The 17,478-nt window shown below is 47.9% G+C and overlaps 1 protein-coding gene across 1 annotated transcript; it reads left to right on the top strand.

The window, feature by feature from the left end:
• Positions 1 to 606: 606 nt before the first annotated feature.
• On the top strand, positions 607 to 16,084 carry EIF4E3 (eukaryotic translation initiation factor 4E family member 3). The gene is made up of 7 exons (XM_044301629.1): positions 607 to 838; positions 6,828 to 6,900; positions 7,385 to 7,479; positions 10,019 to 10,079; positions 11,307 to 11,373; positions 11,576 to 11,731; positions 14,942 to 16,084. The coding sequence occupies exons 1-7, from the start codon at positions 675 to 677 to the stop codon at positions 14,986 to 14,988; spliced, it is 663 nt and encodes a 220-aa protein (XP_044157564.1). The 5' UTR covers positions 607 to 674; the 3' UTR covers positions 14,989 to 16,084.
• Positions 16,085 to 17,478: the final 1,394 nt, after the last annotated feature.

Raw genomic sequence — 17,478 nt, 5'->3', positions numbered from 1 at the left:
ATTTTTACTTCATTTTACCAGTGTCATGAAGTACAATATGTGACGAAAAAACAATCTCAGAACGGCTGGGATAAGGCAAAGCGCTTTGAAGTTATCACCACTTAAAGTGACACTGGTCAGATTTGCAAAAAATGGCCTGGGCCAGAAGGTGAAAATGAGCCCGGTCCCTAAGGGGTTAAAAACGCAGAGGCAGAATTGCTGTTTTTCCCATCTGCCACCCAGAAAGAGTTAATAAAAGTTCACCATAAAGTTATGCGTACCCCCAAAACAGCGCCATTAAAAACTACAACTTGTCCGGCAAAAAACAAGCCCTTATAAAGCTATGTAGACGAAAAAATAAAAAAGTGATAGCTCTTAGAACGCGACGATGAAAAAAAAAAAGGAAGAAAACCGCTTGATCGGTAAGGCCCCCAAAACAGGCTGGACGCTAAGGGGTCAATCATAGACGGCTTTAACGCGATCCAATCCGATCCGGTGACGTCACCCGCCCAATCGCAGAACCCGAGCCCAGCCGTCCCCGCCCCTCTTTTCCCAATCAGGCGGCGGTGACGTCACGCGCCCCCGGTTGCTATAGCTGCGGGACGTGCGCGGGGTCAGGCGAGTGAGTCAGCAAGTGGCGTCGCTTGTGACGATGTTGGCAGGGGGCGGAGCTTAAGCGGCGCGTCCACAGGAAGATGGCGCTCCCCACGGGTCCGGACCGGCGGCAGCAGCAGCTGAAGTCTGACAGCGACGAGCAGCTGAACCATCACCAGACCGAGCTCACCGAGCTGGAGCTGCCGCAGGAGCCGGACACTGAGGGCATCCCGCTGCATTCTCCCTGGACCTTCTGGCTGGACAGGTAGCGGGATGGGGGCAGGGGGGGCAGGCGGTCGGTAGCCGCCGTCTAGTGTCTGTAAGCGGGGAAGAATAACAGCGCACCCGCCTCCCGCTGTATTAACCCGCGCCGTGCCGGTGACAGCCCCCTCCCCCACTGTCACCTTCCCCATCCCCCACTGTTGATGTTTGCATTTCAGCCGTGATTCAGGATTTTTATCTTTCTCCGGTTGCGTTGACTTTCACCTTTTTTAGTCTCTCCTCTGCTCCTTTAAAGGGACTCTGTCACCAGTTTCTAACCCCCACTTTTAAAACTATTGTTCTGTCCATGGAGCCCTTGTGATTCCTATGGTGGTGTTATAAGATAAATCTGCTGGCTTGTTTTGTTAAAAAAAACGTTTTATCTAACCTGTCAGTCATCTTCTTAAGGTGCCCAGGGCGTTGCTCATGGCCCGAAGATGCCGCCCGCCGCCGCTGGTGCCCAGCTCCTCCTCCGCTCTCGTCAGCCGCCTGAAAATACTCAGATACGCCTCCGGCTCTCCCTCACTCCCCCCTCCTTCTTTTCTAAGATCCCGCGCGTGCGGCAGTGTTCGTCTTATCAGGAGGTTGAGTGAAGTGCGCGCGCATGCGCACTTCGCTCAATGAGGCTGAACCGAAAAGGGCGCATCAGGCACAGGCCTGTGCGCACGCGCGGGATCTTAGAAAAGGAGGGGGGACTGAGGGAGAGCCGGAGGCGTATCTGAGTATTTTCAGGCGGCGCTGACGAGAGCAGAGGAGGAGCTGGGCACCAGCGGCGGTGGGCGGCATCTTCAGGCCATGAGCAACGCCCTGGGCACCTTATCTACATGACTGACAGGTTAGATAAAACGTTTTTTTAACAAAACGAGCCTGCGGATTTCGCTTATAACACCACCATAGTAATCACAAGGGCTCCATGGACAGAACAATATCTTTAAAAGTGGGGGTTAGAAAGTGGTGACAGAGTCCCTTTAACATGTGATATGCAAATTATATCATTAGCATAAGTGAATATGCAAATGACCCCCTGTAATATTGAGTGTCTGTCACGTGACTGGAATACATCTCAGGTGTCCAGTGTTTATTGGGGCTCAGGAGTAAATCTGCCTTTCCTAATGTTTGACCCCCTTGGCTCTGGCTCTTAACTACGACTCGACTACGGGGGGGGCTCGACTACGACTCTTACATATGGAGTCCCCTGTAGTCGGGGAGCGCCCCCCCCCCCCCCCTACCCTTTGAAAGACCCTAATTTATTAGAATGATCCCTGGACCCGAATAGTGCATGCTCGGCAGAGACCCTCTGTCTGTGTGAATGGCACTGCCGAGTCCTGTCTGGATCGGGTTGTCTAAGGTTTTTAAACTGTTCCCTGCCCAAAGTATTGGGGTTCTGAGGGGGGGGGGGCGGACCTTTTTGGGTTCCAATCCCATCCTGACAAAAGGCTTGTTACCCCCATATGAATGGAGCAGTAGGGTGGGCACAGCGCTGTCCATTTAGATAGAGGCTGTGCCTGGTGTTGCAGCTTATTCACTTGCATGGGGCTGGTGGTGATGCTCGCTGGGACGTAGCGGTCTCTCCAAACAGCTGATCGGTGGTGCCAGGAGCTGGAGCCCACTCACCAAATACCGAGGACACGTCCTAGCATTAGTCAGGTAAGGCCTATCTACACAGTCCAGTCCCATTATTCTAAGCACCGGCTAGATGGGCGGGGGCGACTCCATTAGGTCCTTATAGGTTGGGCTATGCTGCCTGAGGATGTGTGGAGGGGATCATGGAGCAAACGGAACAATCGAGGTGGTCCCACATATGATCACTTGGGTTTAAGGGCTCATGCACACAGCCCTTGTGCGGTCCCAAATGCACGGGCAATGTCCATTCAGCAGCTGGGACGGATCCAGACTCGTTCAACTTGAATGGATCGGTCCGCACCGCAAAAAATAGAACAAGTTCAATTTTAAATTTTTTGCAGTGCGGAGGCACAGACGGAAACACTCCGTAATGGTTCCGATCTGTGATTCCATTCCGCATCTCCGTGATTGCAGACCCATTCAAGTGAATGAGTCCGCATCCATGGTGCACAGTGCCCGGTGTATTGCAGGCTGCAATACGACCACGGGCACACAATGGCCGTGTGCATGAGCCAAGTCTGGGGAATTGGGTGTCAAGGGTAGTATTTGGAACCAACGTAGGACATTTCTAGCCGTGTGACGTGTCGCATTGTCTTCCCTGGGGCGTATTATGATTTATAATGCTCTGTGCCTCTGCATGGCCTTATTTCTACAGAATCATACTGACAGCTTTGTGTCAGTATGTTTCTGTATAAATAAGGTCAAGCAGAGACACGCAGCATTATAAATCATAATAATGCCGTGCGCTCCTGCAAGTCAAGAGCAGAGGATCGCACTCACACACGGAGCGCGATTCCCGCAATGGACTCGCTCGTGTGAAACGGCCCTTACACATGTCTGGTCCATTTTGGCGGTGAGCTGCTCCCCTGTAGAGTATCTATCAGTCCAACGGTTCATAAACTGCACAGTTTTAAAAATTTTAAACTAAAGCCAATAATCATCCCTTTTTGCAACTGGCAAATCTCTCCTTTTACCCATGACTGCGACAAGGGATATGTGTGCAGACCGCCTATCGCACACCTTGTGGACCCACCGAGCCAGCTGCTTGCATTGAAATAATTCTGAAGTGGTCAGAATCAGGAGTGGGAGTTATAAACTATATGAATTTGGGCAATGATATAGACTGTATCGCCCTACTGCGATAGATGAACACGGAATAATATTGCGATATAAATGGACATCGCACATGCTTCAAATAATGTAGATTTTAGGCCATATCGCCCCCAGCCCTAGTCAGAATAATGGCACTTGGCTGTGTCTATAGATATTTCGCCTGGATTGGTGAGTGGTAATATTGGAAACATTTAGGAACCACAGGAGCTTGGCCATAAAGTGGGGACCATGTAAAGTCACAGAAGGGGTGGGGGGGTTGCTGAGGAGCATTGTGCGCAAAACTCGCCAATGCTCTGCCGATTTTGTAACTTCAGAGTCCAGACCTCCTCATTAACATCAGCACAAAAAAACTGTGCTGTTCCGGGAGCTTCCTGGCACGGGTCTCCATGGCCTAGCCTCACATTGCCAAGTGGTGGAAAGCGTGCTGCCGCAGGACTCTGGCGCAGTGATGAACCGCATTTCTCTGGAGATCTGATGGGCAAGTCTGAATGCCAGGAGATTATTACAGCTGGCACAAGGCAGGCAGAGTTTGGCGGTGGAGGGTAATGCGATGGGGGAACTTTAAGTTTTCCCCTTCACTGGAACCAAAGGGGTTCTCTCACTTCAGCAAATAAACACTATGTAGAGGAAGTTAATACAAGCCTCTTACTAATGTATTGTGATTGTCCATATTGCTTCCCAGATTCATCTTTCTGTTGCTTTATACTCTGCTTGTTTCTATGTTTACGACCACCCTACAATCCAGCAGCGGTGGCCGTACGTGCAGGCTCTATGTGAAAGCACAGACTATATACTGTCCCGGCCACCAGAGGTTGACTCCCACCCCCCAATTACTGTGCAAGCATGACCACTATTTGTGGATTGTAGGGTGGTCTGTAACCATGGAAACAAGCAGTGTATAATATGATGGAAAGGAGGCAATATGGAGAATCTCATTAGTAAGTGCCTTGTATTCCTCTATGTAAGGCTACTTTCACACTTGCATTCAGAGCGGATCCGTCTGGTGTCTGCACAGATGGATCCGCTCCTATAATGCAGACGATGGGATCCGTTCAGAACGGATCCGTCTGCATTAAAGTTTAGAAAAAATTCTAAGTGTGAAAAGTTGCTCAGACGGATCTGTCCGGACTTTACATTGAAAGTCAATGGGGGACGGATCTGTTTGAAAATTGAGCCATATTGTGTCATCTTTAAACGGATCCGTCCCCATTGACTTACATTGTAAGTCTGGACGGATCCGTTTGCCTGCTGAGCGGAGGACAAACGCTGCCAGACTGATGCATTCTGAGCGGATCCGCATCCACTCAGAATGCATTAGGGCTGGACGGATGCGTTCGGGGCCGCTTGTGAGAGCCTTCAAACGGAACTCCGAAGCGGAGCCCCAAACGCTAGTGCTATTTGCTAAAATTAGTGAGACAACCCCTTTAATGCTTGTATAATTGTATGCTTCAAACTTTGTGGGAACAGTTTGGGGGGGGTGGGGGGTTGGACACTTTTCTGCTCCAGCATGACTGCCCCTGGTGTGGAAGAACTCGACTGGCTGCAAAGAGCCCTGACCGTAACCCCCCATCCAACACCTTTTAGGATAAGCTAAAGTTGGGTCTGATTTGGTTGGATCAGCTTTCATTAATCCCTGTCCTCAGAAAAGGTAATCAATATCGCGCTAATGTTCTGATCCGAGACTCTGCGCCCATGCCGATCCAGCTATTTAAAGCGGCGGTGCAAGGTAATTGTAGCTTCATGTTCACTTGAATGGCATGAAGCTAATGACCCTGCTACCGTGTAGATGGCGTCCAGGTGTACACTGAATCACTGATCAGGAACCTGTGGCCTATAGGGAGTATGGGCCGTCAGTATCTAGTCCCAGAAAACCCCTTTAAGGAGGAGCCTTCAGTGTTGAGCTCCTGGTAAACATTTTTGCCGTCTCGTGATCCAAGAAGTATAAAATAGATATTGCCTAAAAATAACCCATTACTGATGGCAGCCGTCCAAATCAGCTGCGGTCGATGACCTATCCATGCCGGTGTGCTGCAGCTGGTCAGGTGTTTAAGGTGTCTGTAATACCACCGCATGGGAGGAGGTCATCCATGATTCGGGCATTTTCTAAACCCTTTCTGAGCCTTGGTGGTCCCTAGGATGCCAGATTATTGGGTCCTTCTACACGGCTCGGTGCTGGGCCATGACAAGAAATGAAGAATACTCATTTAAAGTGCCTTTACACAGGCCGATGCCAACTGCATGGAGCATGGAGGGTTATGTACCCTGTAGTTTGCACAGTTTTGGCAGTGCCCCCCCCCCGTCTGCACCTTCATCGCATGGCTGAAGGCTTGGCAGAGGGGAGGGCTAGGACCACTCATGTGGATGGAATCTCAATGATCTGAGCCGATCGCTTGGTCGCTCTCCTGTACCCCCTCTTTCAAGCACTGATTCCTCTAGACTTTGTCCTTCACAAAAAAAGGCCCCTTGAACCTGTACCCCTGAACTGGTCGCCACTCCTCCTCCTCGGTGGTCATTCGGATGGCATTGGACAACCTGGGAAGACCTAACATGGATTAGGTATTACCATCATCTCATACAATATTGGTGTATCTGAGGAAAGGAGTCAAACCTCCTGTTAAACTACAATGTCATTCACTTCTGTGGGAGTTCTGAGAACAGCCAAGCAAGCCTGCATGCTGGGAGTTGTAGTTCCAAAACAGCTGGAATGTCTGTTGCCGACCCATTCCCTACTCCTGTTTCACTTCTACTCCTGGGACCCCCACCAGTCTTAAGAATAAAGCGCCCACTGCCCTGATCCTGCGCGGTGTCCCCTGCCCAGCAGCGCACCGGCCACCCATTGGACTGCAGTCAGCCTTTATTAAGTGGGGTGGCAGGGGTGCTGGAAGATGCACTTGACTCTTTTTAGGATTGTGGGGGTCACAAGAGCTGACCCCATGTAACATAAGGTAACGGCATTTCCCTGCTATTAAATTGAACCCTAAAATAATGGGTGGCTTCGAGCAGGTCGTCAACTGCCGGTAGTCAGGTGCAGTCATTGTCCCCAGGGCTGGGTGGACATTATGGCTCTGCATACCTCCTGTTCAGTCCCTTGTAGTGGGGGCAGTACTTGGTCACCCTTTCCCCCTACTGCCATTGTGGCACCCGGGAGCCGTACAGCCATTGATCTCGTCATGTCACAAGGCCTCTGAGGGGAAATATGATTATTTTGGGGCTCTGAGCTGCTATGACCAGACTTTCCTATTGTGTTCTCCCCGCAGGTCTCTCCCCGGAACAACTGCAGCAGAATGTGAATCTAACCTGAAGAAAATCTACACGGTGCAGACAATACAGGTAAAACGGGCGGAAACGCAACTGTATCTCCGATCAGCGTTACCACTAATGTGGGCACCAAATGACTACCCAGCTTGTGGCCTTCCTACCACTAGTCCTTCTAGATTGAAGCTCTTTGGTATTCACGTCACTGGGATATGCCCTCACTATTTGATCGGTGGGTGTTTGACCTGTGGGAGCCCTACGATTCTGAAAATGAAGGGGTGGCAGTGTTGGTTTAGCACTGCGCCCTCTTTACTGGGAGCACTGGGAAGTGAATTGGATGGCTGCAGTTCCTTACAAGACCTCGTGGCAGGAGCGCTGCTGTGAAGGGAGAACTTGGAGCTGCAGAGCTAAACTAACACTGCAACCCCTTTTGTTTTCAGGATCATGGGGCTCATGCAGGTCGAACTCCCTCTTATCATAAAGTGGGGGGGTATGCCATTACTGTGCTTCACAGGTGCAGTTTTGGGGTCTTTCATGTACTTTTTATTTTTTCTTGCAGCGTTTCTGGAGTGTGTATAACAATATCCCTCCAGTGACAAACCTACCTCTAAGATGTAGCTACCACTTAATGAGGGGCGAGAGGAAACCACTCTGGTAAGTGCCTACATTTCTGGGCTGTTGGAAGCAGGGCTGTGGAGTCGGTAGATAAATGGTCCGACACTCCGACGACTCCTCAGTTTTTGGTACCTCCGACACTCCGGCTCCTTTGTATTTAATATGCGAATGTCATTACCACAGAACTCCTGGCCAGGAAGCTGCTGCCTTCTCCTGTGTGTGCTGATCTTCTGCTGAAGACAGGGCAGTGCGAGGATCCAGGACGGGGCATTTATTGTAAAACCTAATTTCCCCAGTAAAATCCCATAGTCATGTTTGAAGTTTAAGCTAACAATCTGAGTTTACAAGGTTTTATAGCCTTAGCTGAATGACAGCAGTTTTTCAAATGGTTTACAGCTTCAGTCTTGAGCTATTGACCATCCATTCCCTTCACTTAGGCCTCGTTCACACTTCAGTGATTTCCATCAGTGATTTGTGAGCCAAAACCAGAAGTGGAGCCTCCACAGACATGAGGTAGAAGGGAAAGATCTGCTCCTGTTCTGTGTTTAGAGTTGCACCTGGTTTTGGCTCACAAATCACTGATGGAAATCACTGACCAAACACTGAAGTGTGAACGAGGCCTTAGACAAGTGTCTCTAGTCCTGCAATATTTACTTAATCCGTTATCAGTGAGAGGCTAGGCTAACCATGGGCGTTGCGTTCCTTGTAACAGCGGAACACAACACAATGGAAAGTATAAATATTGCCGCTTCCTAACTGTGCGTTGCGTGCCATATAGTGAAGCATATGAAAAGCACGCTTCTTCATGGTCACTTAACGTGTTCGTTTTGCGGTAACGTGACGCACTGCATGCATTGGCCTTTATTCTTACAGTAGAGAAGTACCGTATTTTTTGCAAAAGTGGGGGAAGCAGTGCGTCTTATGGGGAGAATGCTACGACCGTCCTGTGAATAGGCTGAGAGGGAGGAGGGGCTGGGGGCCGGCATCTGTTTCTGTAATGGCAGCGGGGCCCGGTCCAGTCACTGTATTCTACTACACCGGGTCCCGCTCACTGTAGTATACAGTAATCATATCTAACTTGTGGGTATTGTTAAAGTATTCCAATCATCTTAAAAACTTCTTGTCAGTCAGGAGGCCGGGTGGGCGCTCGTAGCGTAACACTGTCACGCACCTGCTCCGCCCACTTTATGAATAAAGCAGGCACCGGGCCCCGCTGCCATTACAGAAACAGATGCCGGCCCCCATTCACTACACAGGGACACTGTTATGGGGGGGGGGGGGGGGGGGGATCTGTGGATGACACATAAGATGCTATATATGTGCCACCCACAGATGCCCCCATAACAGTGCCACCCACAGATGCCCCCATTAGTTCAAAAGCACACCTTTTTGGTTCAAAATATTTTTTCTTATTTTCCTCCTCAAAAACCTAGGGGCGTCTTATAGGGCGAAAAATACGGTAATTAATTATAACTTTTTGTGAATTGGGACATTTAAACTTGCTTATTTTTATTCCAATTTAAATCTAGTAGGAGTCGGTTCATTTTTTTTTTTCCGACTCCAGGTACCCAAAATTGACTCCGACTCCACAGCCCTGGTTGGAAGTGGCACCTGTGGGCTCTTCACTAAAGCTTACTCGTAGTATGAGGTTCTGAAACTTTTAATTCTAGTCTTTCTAGTCCAGTTTAAGACTTGCTGGCAGTGAATGGAAATATCTAAGTTTGCATTTAGAGGCTTAAAAACCTGCAGCTACTAATACTTTTCACAGCTGACGGTTGTGTCCCGTAACGCTTCTTCTAAACCTGGCTTGCCTGCGCTGGTTCATTGTAACAAACTATCAGCACAGTGGAAAGATGTGTTGAGCTCTCAGAGGATTGTCCAGGCTAGATACTACAGATCTTATACTGAGACTTTACTGCAAGTTTTCAGCCTCTGATGCAAGAAAGCTTCCTCTCATTGACTAATTGGATCTTGAAATTGAATATACTTGGAGTCTGTCAGCATTTTTGAACATGCTAAACTGCTGACAGCACTAGTTAGAGGGTGGGGAGAGCAGGTGAATCATACCTGTGTGGATTATTATTATTTTTTTTACTTTTATTATCAGGAGTAGTGTGAATACGAGCTTCACTTCATTGAGCCATTTCACAGCCCTCAACCCTTTGCTGTATGATCCATCCATAAGATCCCTACAGGTGTCAGTCAAAGCAGAGGAGGAGGGGGCTGTGAAGCAGCTCGGCGCATAGAGTAATTCACAATGACTGCCTCTCTGGGCACGTGCAAGAGGAGTAGAACCTGGCAGAACTAATGATCATATTCACACTACTCCTGATAAGCCTAACAAAAGGTATATATGTACTGCTCTCCAGCCCTACCTAGAGCTGTCAGCAGTTTAGCATGGTGAAAACTGACAGACTTCCTTTAAAACATCTTTGATGCAGTGCAAGTCTACATAGGGCAGATTGGAGGTGAGCGAATGTATTCGTTTGTCAAAGAGGCTTCTTGAGCAGATGCCAACTGTGCATGCGCTGCCCCCATATATTTTATAACCAATACTAACTTGCATCTGGTCTTTCAGGGAAGAAGAATGTAATGCTAAAGGAGGAGTATGGAAGATGAAGATCCCAAAAGACAGCACGGTATATATATATGCCTCATCCAATATTAGACCATGCCCTGATTAAAGGGGTTGTCCAGGATTAGAAAAACATGGTGGCTAATTTTTAATATCGCCACCACCCCTGTCCATGGGTTGTGAATGGTATTGCAGCTCAATCAATGGGGCAGAATTGCATTACTGCAAACAACCTGTGGACAGCGGTGGTGCTGTTTTTAAAAGTGGCTGCATTTATTTATTTTAGTCTTGGACAACTTCTTCAAATACAAAATGGCCTACATAAGGCTACTTTCACATCAGCGTTTATGCTGTACGGTTTTGAGATCCGGCAAGGGGTCTCAAAACCACAGCGAAACGCTTCCGTTGTAATACGACCGGCTGCATTAGTTCAGAACGGATCTTGTTGTATCATATCAGGAATGAAGGAATCTGATCTGGCACTAAAACCATTGTCGATGGTTGCTGGATCCAGTTTTTTGTGTCCGAAAAAAAAAACTATCCAGCACCATTGACTTGCTTTGTGGCGCCGGATCCAACATGTTCAGTTTCTCCTGCTGCTTGCAGCGATTTTGTGTCTGGCATGGGAACGCATCGAACAGTATGCATTCCGGTTTGTTCAGATTTTTTTCTCGCTTGACTATGAATAGGGACAAAAATATTGTGCTGCGGTTTTAAGAGCCTGTGCCGGATCTCAAAACCGGACAGCACAACGCAGATGTGAAAGTAGCCTAAGGCAGGTTTCTCACACTTCAGGGTTGGGCGCCAAACAACTCGTATCCATCCTACGGGATAGGTGATAAATGTGATTGCTGGGTGTCCGACTGATGCCTTCACTGATCACAGGATCCGCGGTGTGACTGGATCAGTACTTGACCACAACTTGTTTTAAATCTATGGATTACTCGGCAGTCCCAAGGACTGTGAATAGAATGGTGGGCGCACTTCTGCTCCATTCACACAGGGGTCCCAACAGCTGGATCCCCAGCAGTCATTCATTTATCACCTAACCTGTGTGTAGGTGCTAAGTGTTGGTGGGTCGGTCACTTTCAGTGTCCATAGTATGGCTTCAGTACTTTATACTGGGTCACTAGGTTCTATGACGTTCAAAGTTCAGCTCGGTACAACCATGGGGAGCCTTGGGTCTAGCCTCTAGGGCAATCTGATCACAAATGTAACTAGTACGCTGACGTCACAGAATGCATGTCCATAAAATGTCTGGTAGGGACTATAGAACATGTTTTTCTTCTAGGCTCTCGTTTGGAAAGAATTATTGCTAGCTACTATTGGCGAACAGTTTACGGATCGCTGTTCTGCAGGTAAGCATGCTGTAGTGCAGCCTTCACCTCCATTTTGTTTCTCAGGTTCTCATGAGCAGAATTGGCTAAGGATGTGTCCCCCACCTTGTCCGACACCTTTTAGAAATGGCGGCATGCTGGCACACTTTCACTCTCCCCCTATTCACTCCAGGTGCTTCGCATTTTATGGTTGTATAACCCCTTTTCTTCCCTGTGTACTTAGAGGACGAAGTGATTGGTGTCAGTGTGAGTGTACGTGACCGGGAAGACGTCTTCCAGGTCTGGAATGGAAACGCCTCCGTTGTCGGCGAAGCATCAGTCCTAGAAAAAATCTATGAACTTCTGCCAAACACGTCTTTCAAAGCTGTATTTTATAAACGTGAGTGTCTGCGGTTCCTGGCCTTTAATGTGAATTTCAAATGAGTTCCGTACTGCTTTTTCTTAATGGATCTGTTGGGGTCAGGGCTCTGTCCTTCTTCTAATCCCGCGCTCCAAACTGGTTCCCGACAGTTTGGTTCACTTCAGTAAGCGGCATTTCACGTGGAGAAAATGTAGGAATATATATAGGAAAAAGCCGTAGCCTATGTGCACTCCCTTGGCCCCGGCCACCAGAGAAGATGACGTTTCCCCCCCCCCCCCTCCCCATAGTGTGTATGCACGACCACCGCTGATGGATTGCAGGGTGGTCATAACCATGGAAATGAGCAGTGTATAATGTGATGCAAAAATGAATCCAGCCAACAAAGGAGGCAATATGGAGAATCGCAACACATTAATAAGTGCCTTGTATTAACTTCTTCTACATGATAAATGCAACTTACTGAAGTGAGGGAACCCCTTTAATGAGAACCACAAAGTAAAAACCAGCACCGTTGGCGATATCTTGAGTACAGCAAGCACATACAAATAATCGGTCAGGAGCCATGATTTGTATGTGCTTGCTGTAATCAAGAATAAAGGATCGTCACAGCTTTTAAGAACGGTGCTGGTTTTTTACTTTGTGGATTACAAAAGCTCAGGAATCAGACTGCAGCCGTGCACGTTTGGTACAATGAGAACTCTGCCTGCAGTCACCACTAGAGGGAGCTCTGTGCGGTTTTATACACTGACCACTATATCGCAGTATGCCGTAAGCTCCTCCTAGTGGTGATTGCAGAGTTACAGAATTTTATGAAATGTTTGTGCAGGGGATTTGGAACTGGGTCACCTTTTAAAAATTTTAAGTAGAAACCTTCTGTAGTTCAAGAATGTATTTTCACGGATGCAGTTGGTTATCAATATCTGTTCAGCGTTGCTGGGAGATGGACCCCCACTGATCAATCGGTTTAAAGGGGCACTTGGATGAGCACTGCTGTCTCTTCATTGTATACCAAGCACAGTGCTGTAGTTGTACATGGTAAGGTGGTTGTGCTTGGTATTGCAGCTCAGTCGTATTCACTTGAATGGGACTTAAAGAGGACCTTTCATCTGTTTTAACCCTAGCCTAATTAGGGTCTTACCTTTATGGGGCAGCCCCCACTGATGTCATCACGACAGGGGGTCTTTGAAGAAAAAGTGTGGTGACATCACTGGGGGGCCACCCTATAAGGTAAGACCCTAATTAGACTAGGGTTAGACAGATGACAGGTCCTCTTACTGTGGAAAAGCCAGGTGACCGACATGTCACATCACAGGCCAAAAATGAAGCCACTGTGCTCACCTGAGTGCAATGGTGAGGGTGCTGGGAGTCAGACCCACACCAGATATCGGTGCCATATCCTGAGGTATCAATATTTAGCCCCAGAAAATGCCCTTTAAACTTCGGCTCGCCTAACTTTCTTGTATAAATGCAGTAGGCCCCGATCTAGAGAGACTGTAGCCCAGAGATGAATCCATAGGAAGGCAGAACTGGGATTGCCTAGTCTAGAAGAAAATTAAGTGGACAACCAGTTTCAGGGAATGCAGTCGCGCTGGGTGCACCACGGATTGGGTAGGCTCGCACTCTGTAGAAAGCAGAATCTCGTAAACCTGCGCTCGCACGCAGCAGAGAATCAAACTGCTTTGTGGTGTCTGATACTAATAAATCAGTCTCTTCGGGCGGAGTAAAGGGATGGTCTGCTGTGCAGAAATAACAGGTTACTGCTTCAGTCACCATGAAGACGGAGCTTGGTCAAACACTCCACACCTTTATTTATAAGGTGCAATTACAGATCTGCGATTACCAGGTAATTACTCATCACTTGTTAGCAGGTCAATTGTATATGTGGTGAACACTCGTCTGATCCTCAGTGAGCGGAACTTGCAGTCAAACCCTGAAGAGTCACTTTGTTCCAATTGGGGTTAAAAAAAAACCACACACACACACCTTTTAAACCCTCTAATCTAAGGGTCCATTCACATGTCCGCGGTGTTTTGTGGATCTGCAAAACACCAGGCCAACACCCCAATAGAAATGTCTATTCTTTGCAGCTGCGGACAAGAATAGGATAGGTTCGTTCCCCCCCGAGCTGCGGACTGAAGATCGGGGCCACGCACCGGAAATGCAGATGGCACTGTGCTGTCCACATCTCTTCCGGCCCCATTGAAAATGAATGGTTCTGCGTAATTGCAGACCGGATCCGGACCCATTCAACGATAATGTGAATGGACTCTAAACCTAGGTGCCCTCAGTTACTCCCTTGCTGCCCCCATTTGTCCATCTGAGCCCTTTCACAATTACTGCAATTTCCTGATGTAGAGCAGCACTGTAGGGAAGGCGGGAGGGGGGGGGCAGCACACTGTGCCACCAATGCTATTACAATAGAGGGAGGGAGGGGGGCGCACTGGCCACCAATGAAATTTAACCTGGGGAGGGAGGGGGGTCTGCCCCCTGCTGCCTGGCAGCCCCGGATCTCTTACAGGGGGCTATGATACGCACAATTAACCCCTTCAGGTGCAGCACCTGAGGGGTTAATTGTACGGATCACGGCCCCCTGTAAGAGATCGGGTGCTGCCAGGCAGCAGGGGGCAGTCATGTACACAGTTCGTTGTATATTCTAACTAGAAGCGTCCCCATCACCATGGGAACGCCTCTGTGTTAGAATATACTGTCGGATCGGAGTTTTCAGGTAGTGAAAACTAAGCTCTGAAAAAGCTTTTATGCAGACGGATCTTCGGATCCGTCTGTATGAAAGTAACCTACGGACACGGATGCCAATCTTGTGTGCATCCGTGTTCTTTCACGGACCCATTGACTTGAATGGGTCCGTGAACCGTTGTCCGTCCAAAAAATAGGACGGGTCCTATATTTTTTTTTTTGACGGACAGGATACACGGATCACGGTCTCGGCTGCAAAACGGTGCATTTTCTTTTTTTTTTTTTTTTTTTTTTTTTTTTTTTTTTCACGAACCCATTGAAAGTCCAATGGGTCTGCGAAAAAGAAAACTGCAACGGCCACGGATGCACACAACGGTCGTGTGCATGAGGCCTTAACCTGTAGAATCCAGACCCTTGGTGGAGACCATGTGCATTTGTAAAATTGGTAAAATCATTGCTTTGCTTTCTTGTTTGGATGTTTTTTGTAGTCTGAGAACTTGCTCCTGACCTCGGTCTTGTCACTCTCTGTTGCAGCCCATGAAGAGCATCACGCGTTTGAAGGTGGACGTTCGAGACACTAGCAGAGGTCCCACCATATAATTTTTTTTCCCATTTCCCCCTGTACCTTCCGGATGGTTCTTGCCATATGCAGTGTTGCTGGGCCCAACCAGTGCTCAGTGAGGGTTAATATCTGAACAGGACGAAGGCCGGGCACAGGATTCTTCATTTTTGCTGAACTTTATAATTTTTTTTTTTTTTTTTTTTTTTTTTACAGCTTAATTGGAAATTTAGAACAAACTTTGTTTCCTATTTTTTTTTTTTTTTTCCCCGTTCTGTGCACATTGAACTGTATGATGGCTTCGCTGCTCAGATATCAAACATGGCTGCCCAATACTAGTCTGAGGTAGAGGTGTGAAGCGTCTCAGGGCGAATTCTGTAGAGTCCGGGTAGCTGTCTGTCCTCAGTGGCTGCTCTGGATTTCCTTTTTTCCCGCGTTAACTCCCTGATATGTCTGAACCATGACGAATGGCTACATCTTAGAGCGCCGGTTCTCCCGTTTGCTCTGGTTTTATAGATGACCCCCCCCCACCCCAACCCCATGGCACTTTGCAGTAATATACTGAAGCAAGTGGATCATGATAATGCAGATGTTGGTATCCCTGAATCTGTTCAGTTATATATGCAATTATTGAGGCCCCCTTCCTTGTAGCACATTCCTATCCAGGACCCCCAGGTAGGTCCCTGCACTGTACAGCGCACGGAGAGGTGGTCTAAGCCTTGCAAGGATTCCTAAATTGCTGGAATCTGTGACTTGCTGCATCGTTGCAAGACCCTCGGTGTGCCGAGCCCCCATGTATTGGAGAGGGACGTCTGAGGTGTGTTTTCCCTGCCCCCATCTTTTTATAGAGACTTTGCTGAAAAAACTTAGATTTTTAGCCTTACAGATTTAACTTTTCAATTAACCCATTATTATTTTTTGATATGAAGATGGTTATGGGGGAGGCGTATACCTAGTACCACCTCTTCCATTTTATCTCTTTGTAGAGTTCGGGTTAAGGCCTCTTTCACATGGGTGTGTGCTGTATCTCGCATCCGCAATACACAGGTGCCGTTCCGTGGGCATTCCGCATCACGGATGCGCACCCATTCGCTTCAATGGGTCCGCAAATCCAGAGATGCAGAACCCTATGGAAGCACCATGAAGTGCTTCCGTAGGGTTTCGTCCCATACTTCTGTTCTTTTTGCGGAACGGCCGTATACACTGCAGCTGCCCCACGGACTGTGCTCGTGCATTGCGGCCCACATTTTGCAGGGTGTAAAAGAGGCCTTACCCTTATGCTGCCAGGGACAGGCTTGTTCTGTGTTTGAAACACTAGATCAGGGGGTTGGCAACCTCCGGCACTCTAGCTGTTGTGACACTACAACTCCCAGCATACACTGTTCACAATATATGGGAGTTCTAAGACCAGATGTGTCTGCTGGGAGTTGTAGTTTTACAACAGCCAGAGGTTGCTGATCCCTGCACTAGATTATAGGCCAATCTAAATCATCGTTGTTACTGTTCCATCTGGTGGAGATTCAGGCTTTTATTTTAATCTCGTGGAACCAAAGATGTAGACTTTTCTGATTTAAAGTGAATGTCCACCAGGTTTCAGATTAAAACTTCAGCACCAATTAGTTTCTTTACATCTTTATAGCAGCCAGTAGTGTGTTCTTTTTTTTTTTTTTCTTGCCTAGAAAGTCATTTTCCCTGCATAACCTCTTGAGTTAAAAAAAACAAACCTCCTTGCTGCCACTAGGGGAGCTAGTTACAAACTGGTTGGAGTTCAAAGTGTAAAGTCTGCAGTAAGCTCTGGCTCCCTCTGCTGGTGGCTGCATATATTTAGATATGGGGGATTTGGAGCTCTATAAATCGGTAAAAAAAACGCTGCTCTAAAGGTATATGAAGAAATTAAGGAGCATGGGATTTTGATCCTATTTGGATAAGATAAAGGTGTTTTAATGGAGGACCTTCCCTTTAAGGTTAGCTTTGAATGTACAAAAACCAACTTCATGGAAGTGTGCCTGCTGACTACAAAAGGGTGGGCTCCTATTCCACCCATCCACTCACTAGGAATCTCCCTTCCAGACACGTTCATGTGATAGGTGCTGTGAGTTGCCGTTTCCCCCCCCCCCCCACTTCCTGCGTAGAGTATGTGAAGAGCGACCCGATGGTCTGAAATATGGAGAAGATTGCACTGACGTCCACCGTCAGCCATCAGATCTTAATTTATCTAATCCTTCTGAAAACCATTTTTATGCCCCCCCCCCCCCCCCCCCCTCTATATTTATAAACTGCCTATATATGTGTATTCAGTTGTATTGTGAATAAAGATTTTTCTTAATTCATTAGGTTGTCTGGCATTCTGTATGTGTATAAGGCTATGCTATTGGATACCGAACATGAAGGAAGCTAAGGGTTAATTTTTCTTACCTTCCCTCTTTCTGCACAGCGACATCCGAGCTCTGGGCATCTGTTAGGGCTGACTCTCGCACGACCCTCCTCGCATCTATCGGACCGACCACGGCTC

Source organism: Bufo gargarizans, chromosome 7 (assembly GCF_014858855.1).
Source record: "Bufo gargarizans isolate SCDJY-AF-19 chromosome 7, ASM1485885v1, whole genome shotgun sequence".
Lineage (NCBI taxonomy): Eukaryota > Metazoa > Chordata > Amphibia > Anura > Bufonidae > Bufo > Bufo gargarizans.
The sequence above is the reverse complement of the archived record's forward strand: the minus strand, read 5'-3'. Positions and strand labels throughout refer to the sequence as shown.